Source organism: Leucoraja erinacea, chromosome 15, assembly GCF_028641065.1.
Source record: "Leucoraja erinacea ecotype New England chromosome 15, Leri_hhj_1, whole genome shotgun sequence".
NCBI classification, from domain to species: domain Eukaryota; kingdom Metazoa; phylum Chordata; class Chondrichthyes; order Rajiformes; family Rajidae; genus Leucoraja; species Leucoraja erinaceus.
Window position 1 is genome coordinate 16691837 of NC_073391.1, and position 15138 is coordinate 16706974.

Genomic DNA, 15138 nt, shown 5'->3' on the forward strand with positions numbered 1-15138 from the left:
AAGTTGAAATAAAAATACTGGAAAAAACTGGAAACACTTAACAAGTCATAGAGTCCTAGAGTCATAGAGTCAGGCAGCATCTATGGGAAGTTGAGAAAAAGAGTTAACATGTCACGTAGAAGATTTGGGGATTTGTCATAATCTAGAGATACATGTTCATACTAATTCATTTTGGATACATTGTAAAGATTTAGTTAATTAACTGGATTTGAATTCCCAGCTATCGGGGAGGAATTTGAACTGATGCCTCAGGGTAATGAGTATAGGTCCCTGGAAACAGAACCATTATCTGAGCATACAGTATCCCATAATGTGACCATAATTACTGTTTCAAAGTTAAATATGTCAAAGGATATTTAAAGCAGGTACTATTCCATGTCTTAAAACTGTTTGAGGCAAAGGTTAATTCCTTCAGCATGTTGCACTTCAAATGAAAACAGCAAACAGATAAAACCATAACTTTGCCGACACTGCTGATTTATAAATAACATCGCTTTTGTTAAATTTGAGAATTCTTTGCACTTTGTAATGCACAAAAGTTAACAGAAAATAGGACAGAAGATACAAAAGCTTGAAAGCACATAGCATCGGATTCAGGAATAATTTTATTCCCCTCTTTTCTCAGGTTTCTGAATTCTTCTCCAATATGCTAGGGTGCAGTCCCAATCTTCCCACCTACCTCAATGTGGACATTAAATCTTTTGCCGAGAACTGTAACCCTACGTTTGGCGCTACAATGCTATGTTCTGCTCTATACTATTTTGTTTTGTACGTGTAGAAGGGTCTCGACCCGAAACGTCACCCATTCCTAGGTACACAAAAATGCTGGAGAAACTCAGCGGGTGCAGCAGCATCTATGGAGCGAAGGAAATAGGTGACGTCACCCATCCCTTCTCTCCAGAGATGCTGCCTGTCCTGCTGAGTTACTCCAGCATTTTGTGCCTGTCGTCAGTGTAAACCAGTTCGTTCTGACACCTCTTCTGGCAGTTCATTGCTTATACCCGCCACCCTCTGGGTAAAGAATGTTGCTCCTCAGATTTCTATTAAATCTTTCCCCTCCCACCTGATTACCTGATGAGTAGCATGCAAACAAAAACACTTTTACCGACAACAATAAACCAATACTAATTCAAAAGTAGGTCAGTTATGAGATGGTGAGACCACCCTTCCTATTTCAAATGATTTTTGTTGTGTGACAATGTGTGTTTCACGGTGCAGCGCCGAGCTGGGGTCTGTTTAAACGTGTCCTCAAGATCTGAAGTTTGTTTGTAGCCGAAAGAAACTGCAAGGGTGGGGTGCTAAGTGATAGGAATCCTTCAAGCCAGGGAACACTCACCCTTTAGCTAACGTGTCTCCACACTCGTGCGAGTTCTGTCAGACTGAACAGTTGGCGTTTTCTTTTAAGGCCATCGTTTTCGACGCCGTCCATGCGTGACTGCCCCTGGAATCGCAATTGGAAACTATCGCTACCTCTGCTGGAAAAAAAATCCGCGCAAAACTGCCGCTGGAAACAAAAAAAAAGTTGCATCCACACTTTTTATTCTTCGTTCTTGTTTCTGCATTTGTTTCTGCATTTGATACTTTTTAAGAGCCACGTTGGCGGGGATCTGACTGAACTCAACTTTAAACAAAATACGCTTTATCAGCTTTAAGCAACGCATATTATATGGACCAAAATAAGCAAATTGTTTTATAAGAAGTCTGAGAAGATTAAGGGGTAGCGCCGGCTGCCAAACCTCGTGTAAGGCATCATGAGTTCTGGTGCTGTGTAAGGAGATATGGTTCTGATTACACTGTTTTCATGGAAATCGCGTAGTTCTTTGGAAAGCTCCGGGCTTCAGATCCCACTGCCGAAGTCACCTGCCAATACCCAGCCTACAAGTCTCTGTCTGCTGCGCCGAGACACATTGAGCCTCTGAGCCCAGGGTCAGCGGATCACCGGGACATGGGAAGTCTGTGAAAATACACAGCAGCTTGGCGATTGGGTTTGTGTTGGTGGAGCCGGTGGTGAGTTGAGTTGTCCCTGCTACAATGTTCCCTCTCAGCCGCGGCTGTTGCGTTGCAGTTCTGGGGATGTGCCTCTGGGAGTTGGTCGTCTTCTCCGATGGTGCCCGTGGGAACCCTGTGGAGGACTATGATTATTATCTGCAAGAGATCCTTTCCAGAGAGGGTCTGTACCACCCCGAGGGACGCGGGAACCCAGAGGCTCCCGTGGAAAGTGAGCCCAGTGCAAGGGTAAAGAACGTCAAAGAGAAGTCCGCAGGGGCGCCAGGTATGGATTGGCTGACACTCCGGCACTTTGTGTCTTTTTTTTTCTGTAAATCAGCATTTGCAGTTCCTTGCATCTACAAACAATTGCTCTACGTTCATTTTCTGTTAGTTTCTTGGCATTATTTTATAAATACCTGCATTGGTGTAATATGCATGTTTAGCATGTCCATATTTTCGAATTATATCGATGTTCTTGGAAATATTCCGTGTGCACTTAAAAAGGTAAGCTTTGGTAATTTAGTTAGGGTTTAATACCACGTGCAGAACGAGTTATATGTGTGTAAAGAATTTGTAAACAAAACGGACAATAGATACATGATTAAGAGTATTTAGGTTTTCAAGGATTTCCGTGCTGAAACAGTCACTTTTAGTGCACAATGCAAAACAAAAAAAAACAAGGTATATAAACACATCTTGTTATTTACTGCACTCAAAACAAGCAGGTAGTTATCGGAGCAAGTTAGGTTACATATGAATTAACCACAATTGTTCATACATAAAGGCTTTCGTGATCATTTGAATCCTTGAGGTAGGAAACTGCTTTACCATTGCAGTCTGAACTCGATTTCAATGCAAGATATTAAAAGGACAGTTAAACCATCTCCAAAAGTTCTGATAACTTAGAAAATGGCCATAAGATGTTTTATAATCTGTAGTTATTCAAGCACTGTCTTTATTTTACAGTCAAGAAAAGAAATCATAATACTGAGAAAGCGAAAAAATCCAATGGAAAAACACCAAATAGCAGTCAAGAAAACTATAAGGTGCCTGAAAAAAAGATTGAGAGTAAGTACAAAGCCTTGAATATTATGCTTTTTCAGCTGACTTACTTTACAGACAGTTAGTTTCTATCCACATCCAGAAGCCGCATTTTTGAATATATATTAGTTTGTCCAGTCTCTGTTCAAGCGAGCATTTCCTGCAATGTATAGGGCAGCATTGAGGAATTTAAAATTAATAAATAATAGATTATTGCCAGTGGAAACACTGCAAACTGAGCATTGGCTGCTTGGGCAGGGTGGAATGCAGATACTGTACCTTTAACAGTTTATGGGTGTATTTTCTGTGAAATGAACTCACTGACGTTATTCATTTGACTTTTATCATTGAGTTATGAAACGTTTTAAGCGTTGTCAATGTGGTTCCAAACATGTTTATGCTCCAAAATAGAATTGGTGGGGCAGGACTTATACTGCCTGCCATCACTGAATGCCTTCACCTTGACCATGCTCTTAATTCCAAAGTGCTCTGACGTGCAGTTAGTTCTTTTCTGGATGCATGGCCCATTGAAGCACAGGCTTCTCCCAGTACAAGTGACTGACTGCACTGACATAATGGTTTTGACAGCCGGTAAGGCCAAACCCACAGGCTCAACAGCTGCCAAAACTGTCATTGTCAAACCATAATGAATGATTTGGATGTTCATAAAATACAAACTCATTTTGGATTTATAAAAACAATTAAAAAAATGTTAAAATATTACAACATATAACAGCATTGAAAGAAAAAAAAAATAGAGAAATATAAAAATATGAACATTTAAATTAACTTCATTTAAACAAATAAAAAATATCTTACTTTTCAGCAACTCGTTCCTCACATTGAGATTTACGAGAACACCTTACTTGTGCAAAGCTGCAGGATGTGGGAAGCCAGGGAGACTTCCAGTGTCCCTGAGGGCTACACCTGTGGGAAGTGTATCCAGTCCCAGCTCCTGACTGCCCACGTGAGGGAACCAGAGCTGTGTCTGGATGATTTCAGGATCATCTGGGAGATGGAGAGCATCGTAGACAGGAGGTACATACAGCAAGGTGGTGACGCCTCAGGTATAGGCAGCAAGTTGATTGGACCACCAGGAAAGGGAGTAGAAACATAGAAACTTAGAAACTAGGTGCAGGAGTAGGCCATTCGGCCCTTCGAGCCAGCTCCTCTACTCAATATGATCATGGCTGATCATCCCAAATCAGTAACCGTTCCTACTTTTTCCCCATATCCCTTGATTATCCCTCTTGAAAACATGCAGTGAATTGGCAGAAAATTCCACAGATTCACAATTCACTGAGTGAAAACGTTTTTCCTCATCTCAGTCCTGAATGATCAACCCCTTATTCTTAAACTGTGACTTCTGGTTCTGGACTCCCCCAACATAGGGAACATTTTTCCTGCATCCAGCCTGTCTAATCCCTTAACAATTGTATATGTTTCTATAAGATCCCCTGAGTAGGCAGATGGTGCATGAATCCCCTCTGACCATTCCCTGCAAAAACAAGTATAACCCTTTGGATACTGTTGGAAGGGATGACCATCCAGAGGTGAGCAACAGCGATAGTCAAGTCCATGGCACTGTATGGCAGGGCAAGATGAAGTCAGACAGTGGTATAGTGATATGTGTAAGAAGGAACTGCAGATGCTGGTTTAACCCAAAGATAGATACAAAAAACTGGAGTAACTCAGTGGGCCAGGCAACATCTCTGGAGAGAAGGAATGTGTGACATTTCAGGTCGAGACCCTTCTTATAACACACTCAATAGTTAGGGGAGAATTTGTGGCACAAATGGTACTTCGGGATGGTGTGTTGGTGCCAGGATTAGGATGCCTCACAGTGGCTGCAGAACATTTTCAAGGTGGATGGAGAAGTAGTTGTATAGGTTAGCACAAACTACATAAATAGGAAAAGGGATGTGGTCTGCAGAGTGAGTAAGGCATATAGTATAATTGGTCGGGCCATTGAGTACAAGAGTTAGGAAGTCATGTTGCAGTCATGTCGGTTGGGCCACATTTGGATTAATGTGTGAAAAATTACTAGAAGTATGTGGAATATTTGGAGAAGGTGCAGAAGAGGTTTAGCTGAATGCTGGGGGGTAAGTTTTTTACACAGAGGGTGGTGAGGCCTGGAACATACTGTCAGGGGCGTGGGGGAGGCAGATACATTAGTGGTATTTAAGAGGCGTTTAGATAATCACACGGATATGCAGGGATCTGGACCACATGCAGGCAGAGGAGTTTATTTTTACTTGGCATGATTTTTGGAATGGATATTGTAGAGCCTTTTTCTGTGATGTACTGTTCTATGTTCTATAAGAACCTAGTTCAGGTACAAAGGGCAGATTTGCCAACCACTGTGATAGGAAATTTTGTGTGTTGGCAATGCAGCAGCTGAGCTCCTTACATAATGGCATATGGTCAGGAATAGACTAGTCACACAATCTTACCTGCTCACAGATTCAGGCAGATCTCAGAGGAACTTGCGCCTAAATCACAAATGTCCACTTTAGGTTGGAAGATTCTCAATTATTTTGCCATGCTCCATTGATATGTCAATTGTACAGCATGATCTGCATCAATGTGACCAGGTTAGGTCCAAATTAATGAAAACTATGCAGTAGATTCACAGGTGAAATTTGACAAGATGGCCTTTAGCATCTGTAGAAACAAAGAACTGCAGATGGTGGCTTATACCAAAAATAGACAAAGTGCTGGAGAATTTAAATGATGACAACCAGCGGGTCAGGCAGCATCTCTGGAGTAAAAGAATGGTGATGTTTCGGGTCGAGACCCTTCCATGGATGGAAGGTGGGGTGGGAGGGGTGAAGAGCCAGAGGCAAGAAAAGACCAGGTCTAATCAGGCTGGCCACTAAGTATTCATGTGTACCTCCTCTAACCTCATTTACTGCATCTGGTGTCATGGTGAGGGCTCCTGTACATCGGCGAGACCAAATGTAGACTCGGCGACTGTTTTGCTCAGTCCACCTAGGCCCACAGCATCTTCCAGTTGCTTCATCTTGGACCAAGGAACCAATTATTTCATCAGCCATTCACTGAATTGACTTCATTTGTAGATGGCCATGTGTAGAATTTCCTGATTGCATGTGTACTTGGCCAGAGTGGAGCTGGCAATACAGGTTGATTGACTGCCTCCACATGGCCTCCTGTAAGTATCACAGCATTGTTTAACTTTGTATAATCATAAAAATGCCAAATACACAATGCCAAAGACTGCCAACTAGTTTGCTGTGTATGCTCTGCCACATTTTTTGTAGCTTCTAGTAAAACAAAATTGTTATATATTTACCTGAGAATTTGCAAAGGCCACAACTGTTTTTAGGGCTCACTAAAAATTGACCAATATAATAATAAGAATAATCTTAAAATAATTAATTATTAAATGCATCAATATTTACTTTAATTATACATTATCTAGTTACAGCCTACTTGTATCGATGATATGAGCATAACATTGCAGGGCTATGTGATATGCCTGCATTTGAAACGGGCACTGTTTTACTCACCAAGTTCCCTGTGGTTGTCATCATTCAAATTCTCATTGCTCATGGGATTACTATCTATCCAATTAATTAATCTTTGATACAACAGTATACACTGGAAGATTCTATTTGTAAGTAAAATGCTTACTTACTGTATATTGTTGCACGCACTGCAAATGGAAAACACTCAGTGCATTGACAGGTTTTACCTTGGATCAGTTTAAGATTTAATAATTCCTTCATATGGCAAATAAAACAAATGTTCATATTGGCTAGGTCTATTGCACAGCGGTTATTGAAATGGAGCAACCTTTGAACCAGGGAACCAATTATCTGCTACCACCTGTGGTAGTTTGAGGCACCTACCATTCTATGTGAAAGGGTTTCACCACACACCTCCGTTAAACGTTCTCTCTCTCTGACCTAATGATTATACCCTCAGGTATTGGATATTTTTACCCTGAATAAAATGTTCTTATTATCTATCCTATATCTGCCTCTCATAAATTTGTAAACTTCTAAGGAAAAACTTTTTCATGCAGAGAGTTGTGAATCTGGAATTCTCTGCCTCAGAAGGCAGAGGAGCCAATTCTCTGGAGGCTTTCCAGAGAGAGTTAGATAGATCTCTTAAAGATAGAGGAGTGAAGGGATATGGGGAGAAGGCAGGAACGGGGTACTGATTGTGGATGATCAGCCATGATCACAGCGAATGGCGGTGCTGGCTCGAAGGGCTGAATAGCCTACTCCTGCACCTATTGTCTATATTAGGTCTCCCTTCAGCCTCTGATGCTCCAGAGAAAACAATTCAAGTTTGTCCAACTTCTCCTTATTGCTAATACCCTCTAGTGAAGGCAGCAAGCTCGTAAACCTCTTTTTCATTCTCTCCAATGTCTCCACATCTTTCTTGAAATGATGGTGACTAGAATTGACCACAATACTCTAAACGTGGCCTGACAAAAGTTCTACAAAGGTGCAATATGACTTCCTGACTCTTATACTCAATGTCCTGATCGATGAAGAAATGCCTACCATATGTTTTCTTTCCCATTCCATCCACTTGTGTTGCTACTTTCAGGGAGCTATGGACTTGGAACCTGAGATCACTGTGTACATTAATGCTGTTAAGGATCCTGCTTTTAACTGTATACTTTCCCCTTACATTTGATCTCCCAAAGTGCAACACCTCACACTTGCCTGGATTAATCTCCACTTGCCATTTCTCCACCCCATTCGGTAATTGTTCTTCATCCTGCTCTATTCTTTGTCTGCCTTTTTCAGTGTCCGCGATTCCATTTGAACACATGGTCATTAATTCAAATATTTTATTTGCCAGGAACATAATACATAATATCTTTGTATCTTCTCTGTTCTTGGCTCACTTGGTGAAAATGTCAAGTCTGGCAAGTTTCAGTGTTTTGGTCTCTGTTCAAATAAGTTTGCCTATTTCGGTTGAGACAGTGGCAGAGTCATAGAGTCATAGAGTGATGCAGTGTGGAAACAGGCCCTTCAGCCCAACGTGCCCACACCAGCCAACATGTCCCAGATACACTAGACCCACCTGCCCATGCTTGGCCCATATTTCTCCAAATCTGTCCTATCCATGTACCTGTGTAGGAAACAACTGCAGATGCTGGTTTAAATCGAAGGTAGACATAAAATGCTGGAGTATCTCAGTGGGACAGGCAGCATCTCTGGAGAGAAGAAATGGGTGACGTTTCCGGTCGAGATCCTTCTTCAATCTCGACCCAAAACATCACCCATTCCTTCTCTCCAAAGATTTTACCTGTCCCGCTGAGATACTCCAGTATTTTGTGTCTACCTTCTGTCCATATACCTGTCTAATTGTGTGACAATATCCCTGTAAATTATGCATGTGAGCTGTGCTCATTCTCGCACATGCTTAGTAAATCAGTTAGTGACCTTTGACTTGGAAATAAATAATTCCTGTTTTAGACTCCAAAATGAGTGTGTGTGTAGCCATCTTTCTCTGTATATTATGTACCAGATTACTTATTTTATAAGCAGACAGATATCAAAACATGGTGGCAGTGGTGAAAGTGGACATTTGTGAATCAAATGGACACTATGATGATTAGAAAAAATGCTTTGTAAAGCTTTCAGGAATCAATGTTTCAACACTCAGCGACGGGACTGGCTGCATGCATGAGTGAATACAGGTCAGTGAACACACAAAGCTGAGATGCTGCATGTAAATCAGCACTGTGGGAGTTGATGTTTAAAACGGCGTGCTGTGAGAGTCTGCTTAAAGATAAAATAAACTAGTAAGAGCGAGGGAATGTGCTGATATTTCAAAATGGCGCAGACCAGTCCATCTTTCCACGTGGCTCCACCACCCAATCTAAAGCTCAAAGAGAACAGGATGGAAGAGTGGAAAATGTTTAAACAAATGTATGAAAATTATGCAGTGATAACAGAATTGGAGACGAACGAGACACAGTATCAAAAAGCAGTATTCCTGCATACTGTTGGACCGCAGTGCGTGCAAATCTACAATACCCTGACGTTCGAGACGGTAGCAGATGAGACAGATGTGAAAGTCATCATCGACAAGATGTCTACCATCATCATAGGAGAGACGAATGAAACCTATGAAAGATTCGTTTTCAATAAACGAGACCAGAAATCAGGGGAAAGCATTGAATCTTGTGTTGCAGAGCTGAAGGAGTTTGCTAAAACATACAACTTCTATGAGTGCCTGAGAGAAAGCTTCATTCGAGATCGCATCATCATTGGTATTGCAGACCGGTCAACTAGGAAGACATTGCTTCAAAAGAGGAATATGACACTGCAGGGGCCTGTGGACATATGTAGATCCTCGGAGGTAACAGCAGCAAGAATGCAGGTCATCGGCGAAGAGCCAAAAATACACAAGGTGGAACGATTTAAACCAAGGGAAAAGACGGTTGATTTTCCTTCACAGAGGAAGAATCAGGGATTAGTAAAGTGCAAGTTCTGTGCAAGGACACATAAGCATTGGAAGGAGGAATGCCCAGTATATGGGAAGGAATGCTACAGATGCGGACGACAAAACCACTTCGCCTGCTGCTGCAAGCAGAGGAAGGAGAGCATACAGAACCGGGGTCTGCACAAAGTCGTAGATACATCTGACACAACGTCACATTTCTAGACATATAATTACAGATTGTGGCCTGAAACCGGATCCGAAGAAGATCCAACATTTCCGACACAGAGTCTGTGAGTGCATTGAGATCAATGCAGCTGGAACAATTCCTCTTCAGGCCTATTCGCTGAGATGCAGGTCGGCACAGCAGCCATCAAGTTTCAGATTGACTGGTGCCAGTGTTAATGTGATTGCCAAGCATCTTGTACCCATCAAAGAGGACATTAGACGAGAGAAAATCACCTTAAAGATGTGCAACAGATCCAACCTGCTGGCGGAAGGTAGGACGAAAGTCGTACTCCGGACCGAGACGAACAACAAGAAGTACTGGGTTCACTTCATAGTGGTAGAGGAAGGCTGGCTCACACCGCTACTGAGCGCCAAAGCTGCACAACAGAGGAACCTCATCATGGTTCATGACGAGAACTTCAAAGGCCTGAATGCTGTTAGCGAGGCTGGCTCATTACTCAAGAGCTACAAAGATGTCTTTGATGACAAAAGTCCTGGGAGACTGCCTGGCAAGGTCAAGTTGGTAACTAGGATGGAGGATGTGACCCCATCACGGTGTTCTGCAAAGCCGGTACGTGTAGCCGTGAAAGAGAAGGTCATGAATGGTCTCATGAAGCTGGTCGAGCAGGACATCACGACTAAAGTCGAAGAACCCACTGAATGGTGTCGCAGGCTGGTCGTTACGGAGAAAAAGGACAGCACAGAGTTGAGGTTCTGCATAGATCCTAGACCCCTCAACAAAGTCCTGAAAAGGGAGATCCACAGACAACCAGTCATAGAGAATGTACTCCCTGAGCTGTCCAAGGCGAAGATTTTCTCAAAATTTGATCTGAAGTCGGGATATCTCCACTGCGAACTAGATGAGGAGAGCAGTTTCCTAACAACCATGAACAACCCTTTCGGGAGATATCACTGGAAGAGGTTGGCATTTGGACTGAAAGTAAATGCAGAGATCTTCCAGAAGAAGCTGCAACAAGCCCTAGAAGGATTAAAGGGAGTGGAATGTGTTGCAGATGACATCATCCTATTCGGAGTAAGGGAAAACAGAGAAGATGCAGAAAGAAATCACGATGCAAGACTGCAAGATCTTCAGCGATGCAGAGACAAAGGCATCAAGCTGAACTGGAAGAAGTCGGTAGTGAAAACTACGTGTATCACATTTCTAGACATATAATTACAGATTGTGGCCTGAAACCGGATCCAAAGAAGATCCAAGCTATCCTAGAGATGCCCAACCCTACCAATCCAACAGAAATCCAAAGATTACAAGGCAGTGTAAACTACTTGGCAAGATTCCTGCCAATGTTGTCGGACACATTCGAGCCTTTGACGAGATTGACCCACAAAGAAGTAGTGGGAATGGTCATCAGAACATGACATGGCAATGTCAAAGGTCAAGGAGCTGTTGACAACGGCACCTATCCTGGCGTACTACACACCAGACGAACAGCTGGCCATACAATGTGATGCAAGCAAGGCAGGTCTAGGTGCAATACTTATGGAGAAGGGCCAACTACTTTCCTATGTGAGTCGAGCATTGCCACCAACTGAGCAGAGATATGCTCAGATTGAGAAGAAGGCACTAGCAATAGTGTTTGCCCTCGAGCACTTCCATCAGTACGCCTATGGACAGAGAGTGATTGTTGACAGTGACCACAAGCCATTGGAAGTCATGGTCAAAAAGCCTCTGCATAGAGCACCAAGACATCTCCATGATGATGATGAGGATGCTACACTACAACATCGAGATCAAGTGGGTAAAGAGAAAAGACATGCATCTAGCAGATATGCTCTCCCAAGCATACCTCCCTGACACCACAGGACCAACCAGATTCACTGATGTCAACGTAGTTGAGTCCTTGAGCATGGGAGAGGCCAAGGTCAAATGCATCCAAGCCCACACCAGGGAAGACGAAACACTTCAAACAGTTAAGAAAGTAATCCAAAATGGATGGCCAGATCACAAGGCAGAAGTTCCAGAGGCAGCTACCATACAACGTCAGAGACGAGTTGAGTGTGCAAGACGGCCGAGTATTCAGAGGAGAGAGAGAGTTGTAATGCCTGTCACTCTACGTGAAGGATCCACACCTCTCACCTGGGAGTGGAAGGAACCCTCAGACGTGTTGGAGAATACATTCTCGCACATGCTCAGTATATCAGTCTGTGACATTTGACATGGGATTTCGGCCCATGAAGTGCACTTAACATTTCTAACCCTTGGTGTTATGTAGGTTAGCTTCTTATATACTTCTTATATACTTCAAGATGGCGGACTGCGGGGGTGATGCGCCGTTGTGTATGGCTGCTCCTCCTGCAGTCCGTCCTTTCACCCTTATTTATTTTTATTTTTAGTCCTGTTAATATGAGGTGTTTCTTGGAGGTCTTCTTTTATGTGGTGGGTGGGGGAGGGGAAGGGGGAAATTATTTTTAACCCCAGTCCTACCTGGTCGGAGATGCGGTTTTTCTCCGAACCGCATCTTCGTCCTCTCTGTGCGGCCTACGAACGAACTGGAGCAGCGCTGGAGCGGCGTTTCCTGCTGGGACTGCAGCTTCGACGGCGGTGTAGATGCTGGGACACCTACAAGGAGCGGGCGATGCCTTACCGGGTCGCCTTGCGGTAAGCTCCGGGGCACTGTGACCGTCGACAGCACCGCGGAGCCTGGGATCCGAGATCGCCAGAGTCGGGGGTTCGGCCGGCGCGGCCTGTGAACTTTGGTCGTTGCAGTCTTCGCGTCGGGAAGCGGCCGCTTCAGTCCAGGCCGCTGATGGATGTTCACCGACGCCGATGATCCAGCTTCGCGGCAGGAGGGCCTGAAGACACCGGGTTGGCTGAGGAGGCCAGATATAGGCCCCGACCTCGGGTGGACTATGAGGGGGAGAACTGGATATTTTTGGTGCCTTCCCTCACAGTGAATTCTGCTGTGGGGGGACGTTTCATGTTGATTTCTATAGTGTACTGTTTCTGTGTCTTTTTTCTTATTCTCTTTTTTTGATTTGTATGGATTTATTGCATTGATCTGTTCAATTAATTTAATCAATCTCTGTAAAGCACTTTGGTTCAAATACTGGTTTTGTTGAAAAGTGCTATATAAATAAATATTATTATTATTATTATTATTATGTAAATAAATCATTCCAGGGTTCTCGCTTAACTTTTTTTCCCTGTTGCCAGCCGGGCAACCTTGGCAGTTTTGTAGGTTGCCAAATGACAGTTTAGGTGGTCATTTAAGACGGCTTGCATGACGCGTGCTCGGACGAAGTGCGTAGTTACCAGTCGGAATTATCCTCAATTAAACATTCACATATTATTTCTGCTTCAAATAAAGTCACAAACTAACAAATTCACCAATCAAGACATGATATATACCACAATGACATGCAGCAAAATTATAATACAGTATCTCTTTTTACACATTGCAATTAATGCAAATTTTATTATACCTTTCCACTTCCAAACAAAAATGTGGTTGGATTATTCATTGTATGATCAACCTGTGTCAATAATTCCTGGACATTGATAACATATATGCTCCATGCACACTGCAGATTGATGCAAGCATGTTTTCCGTGAAGGACCGAAAATTATCATGACATGGCCATAGCATGGGTCGTTATTGCTATTGGGACAGAAACACTCTCGCTTCCCACATAATTTATCCACAACAAAATATACAGGTTGCAAGGAATTTTCTAAAGGCATTTTATGATAATAGCTGTTAAAACTGACTATACCCATCTGAGAGGTTAAACATTACACCAACTAACAAGAGATGGCCAAAGGACATAAATGCAGCAAATGTTCTTTTGGTAATATATTTAAAGGTGTCAAGACGCCACATTACCGGACATTCAGATTAGATGTATGTGTTGTGAACAGCAATGAAGATACCCAGTTTGTAAGCAACAATTTAAAAAAAAATTGTTGATAAATGCTTTTTCCATCATTTCCACTTCAGAATTAACTTTAAAATTTCAACTGAAATAACTCCTGACCAAATTTGTGATGTATATGACTGACTGTAGAAGTAAAATCTGGATAAATCCAACATATAGTTGTGAATGTTGCTCAGTAAATAACTACAGTACTGATAATCCATATTAAGAACATTGATTCGCCATTAAAATGAATTATGTAATAACGTGTCAACGGCAGCAGTGACAATCGAACACTGCGGTTTTAATGTTTCACGTGTTCACAATTTAATTAATCCATCTTTATGTATTAAAACAAATAATAACATCGGGAATTAAAACATATTTGATCGCATTCCGTTATCAAACATTGTCGATGTTCGCTCTGAAGACGTTTCCAGCACAGTAGGGTCGGGGGGGGTGTGAAAGTGCAGGATGGATAGATGGTGGTGGTGGTGGGGGAGGCTTGAGAAGGCAATCGGTGCGGATTGGATGTATTGAGGCAGGGGAATTAGTGCCTGTTGGTTGGAGTAGATAAAATTGTGAGGGGAGAGCGCGGGAATGACAGTGGGTTGAATGGGGGGGGGGGGATCTGTGCACGATGGATGGGGGGGGCAGTGCTGGCTGAAGGGGAGGAGCAGTGCAGGATGGAGGGGAAGGGGGGTCAGTACAGGATCAATTGGGGGGACTAGGGTAAGATTGATGGGGAGTGGCAGGAGAATCAATGTGAGATTGATAGGGAGATCAGTGCAGGATGAATAGATGGGAGGGGGGGAGAGTAGATGAGGAGGGGAGCACGGGGGATGTCAGTGAGGACTGAATAGAGGCAGGAATGGGGATCAGTGCGGGATGGAGAGGAGGGGTCTCAGGATAAGGGGGAGTGGAGGGGGGCGTACAAGAGAGAGAGAGAGAGGAAGGGGCAGAGGAGGTGGGAAGGAGGGCCAGCGCTCCTCGGACAGCACCGGCATCATCGCTGCCTTCGGCATCCCTATCAGGCACGGAAATCGCTATAAAAATATAGAGGGGACCGGGGGACAGAATATCTTGGCGGCCGCGCGCGCATGCGCACATTCACACACGCGCGCGAGGATTCGGAGGTCCCGTGAACGGTAATTTCAGCTCAATCCAGCGCTAAATGCAGCTGAACTCTGCCTGTCTCGCCTACAGCCCTGTCTCAATCCAGACAGGGACAGGCAGAGTGAGCTGGGTTTTGCGCTGCTTCTCTGTGCTGGCTGTGGGCCTGGCGGCACGGCTCCCGTCTGACTCCCGACACTTCTCGTGGGGACGTGGATGGTCCAGTGGTCCAGTGGTGGTTCGGCGGCGATTGCAGCGCCGGATCGATCCTGGCTGCGGTGCAGGGCTGCCGAGAGTGTTTTGGCACGTCTCCCTCCTCCAATCATCGCGCTCTATCCTCAGTGCGCCCCCCCCCCCTCCCCCCTCCCCTTCTGCCTCTGACCGACACCTCCCCCCTCCAAGGGTTTGCTTTGAAAGCAGAGTGGCAGTAGTGGCCGTTATCAGGCCGGGCGGGGTGCAGGAGCA

The 15138-nt window shown here is 43.8% G+C and overlaps 1 protein-coding gene across 1 annotated transcript in view; it reads left to right on the plus strand.

Moving 5' to 3' along the window:
• The first annotated feature begins 652 nt into the window (after positions 1 to 652).
• cpxm2 (carboxypeptidase X (M14 family), member 2) overlaps positions 653 to 15138 on the plus strand; it is a 162359-nt gene continuing 147873 nt past the window's right edge. Inside the window, exons 1-2 of the mRNA XM_055646765.1 lie at positions 653 to 2272; positions 2956 to 3057. Coding sequence (XP_055502740.1) covers positions 2032 to 2272; positions 2956 to 3057 — 343 coding nt within the window. The 5' untranslated portion in view covers positions 653 to 2031. The remainder of the gene's footprint in view (positions 2273 to 2955; positions 3058 to 15138) is intronic.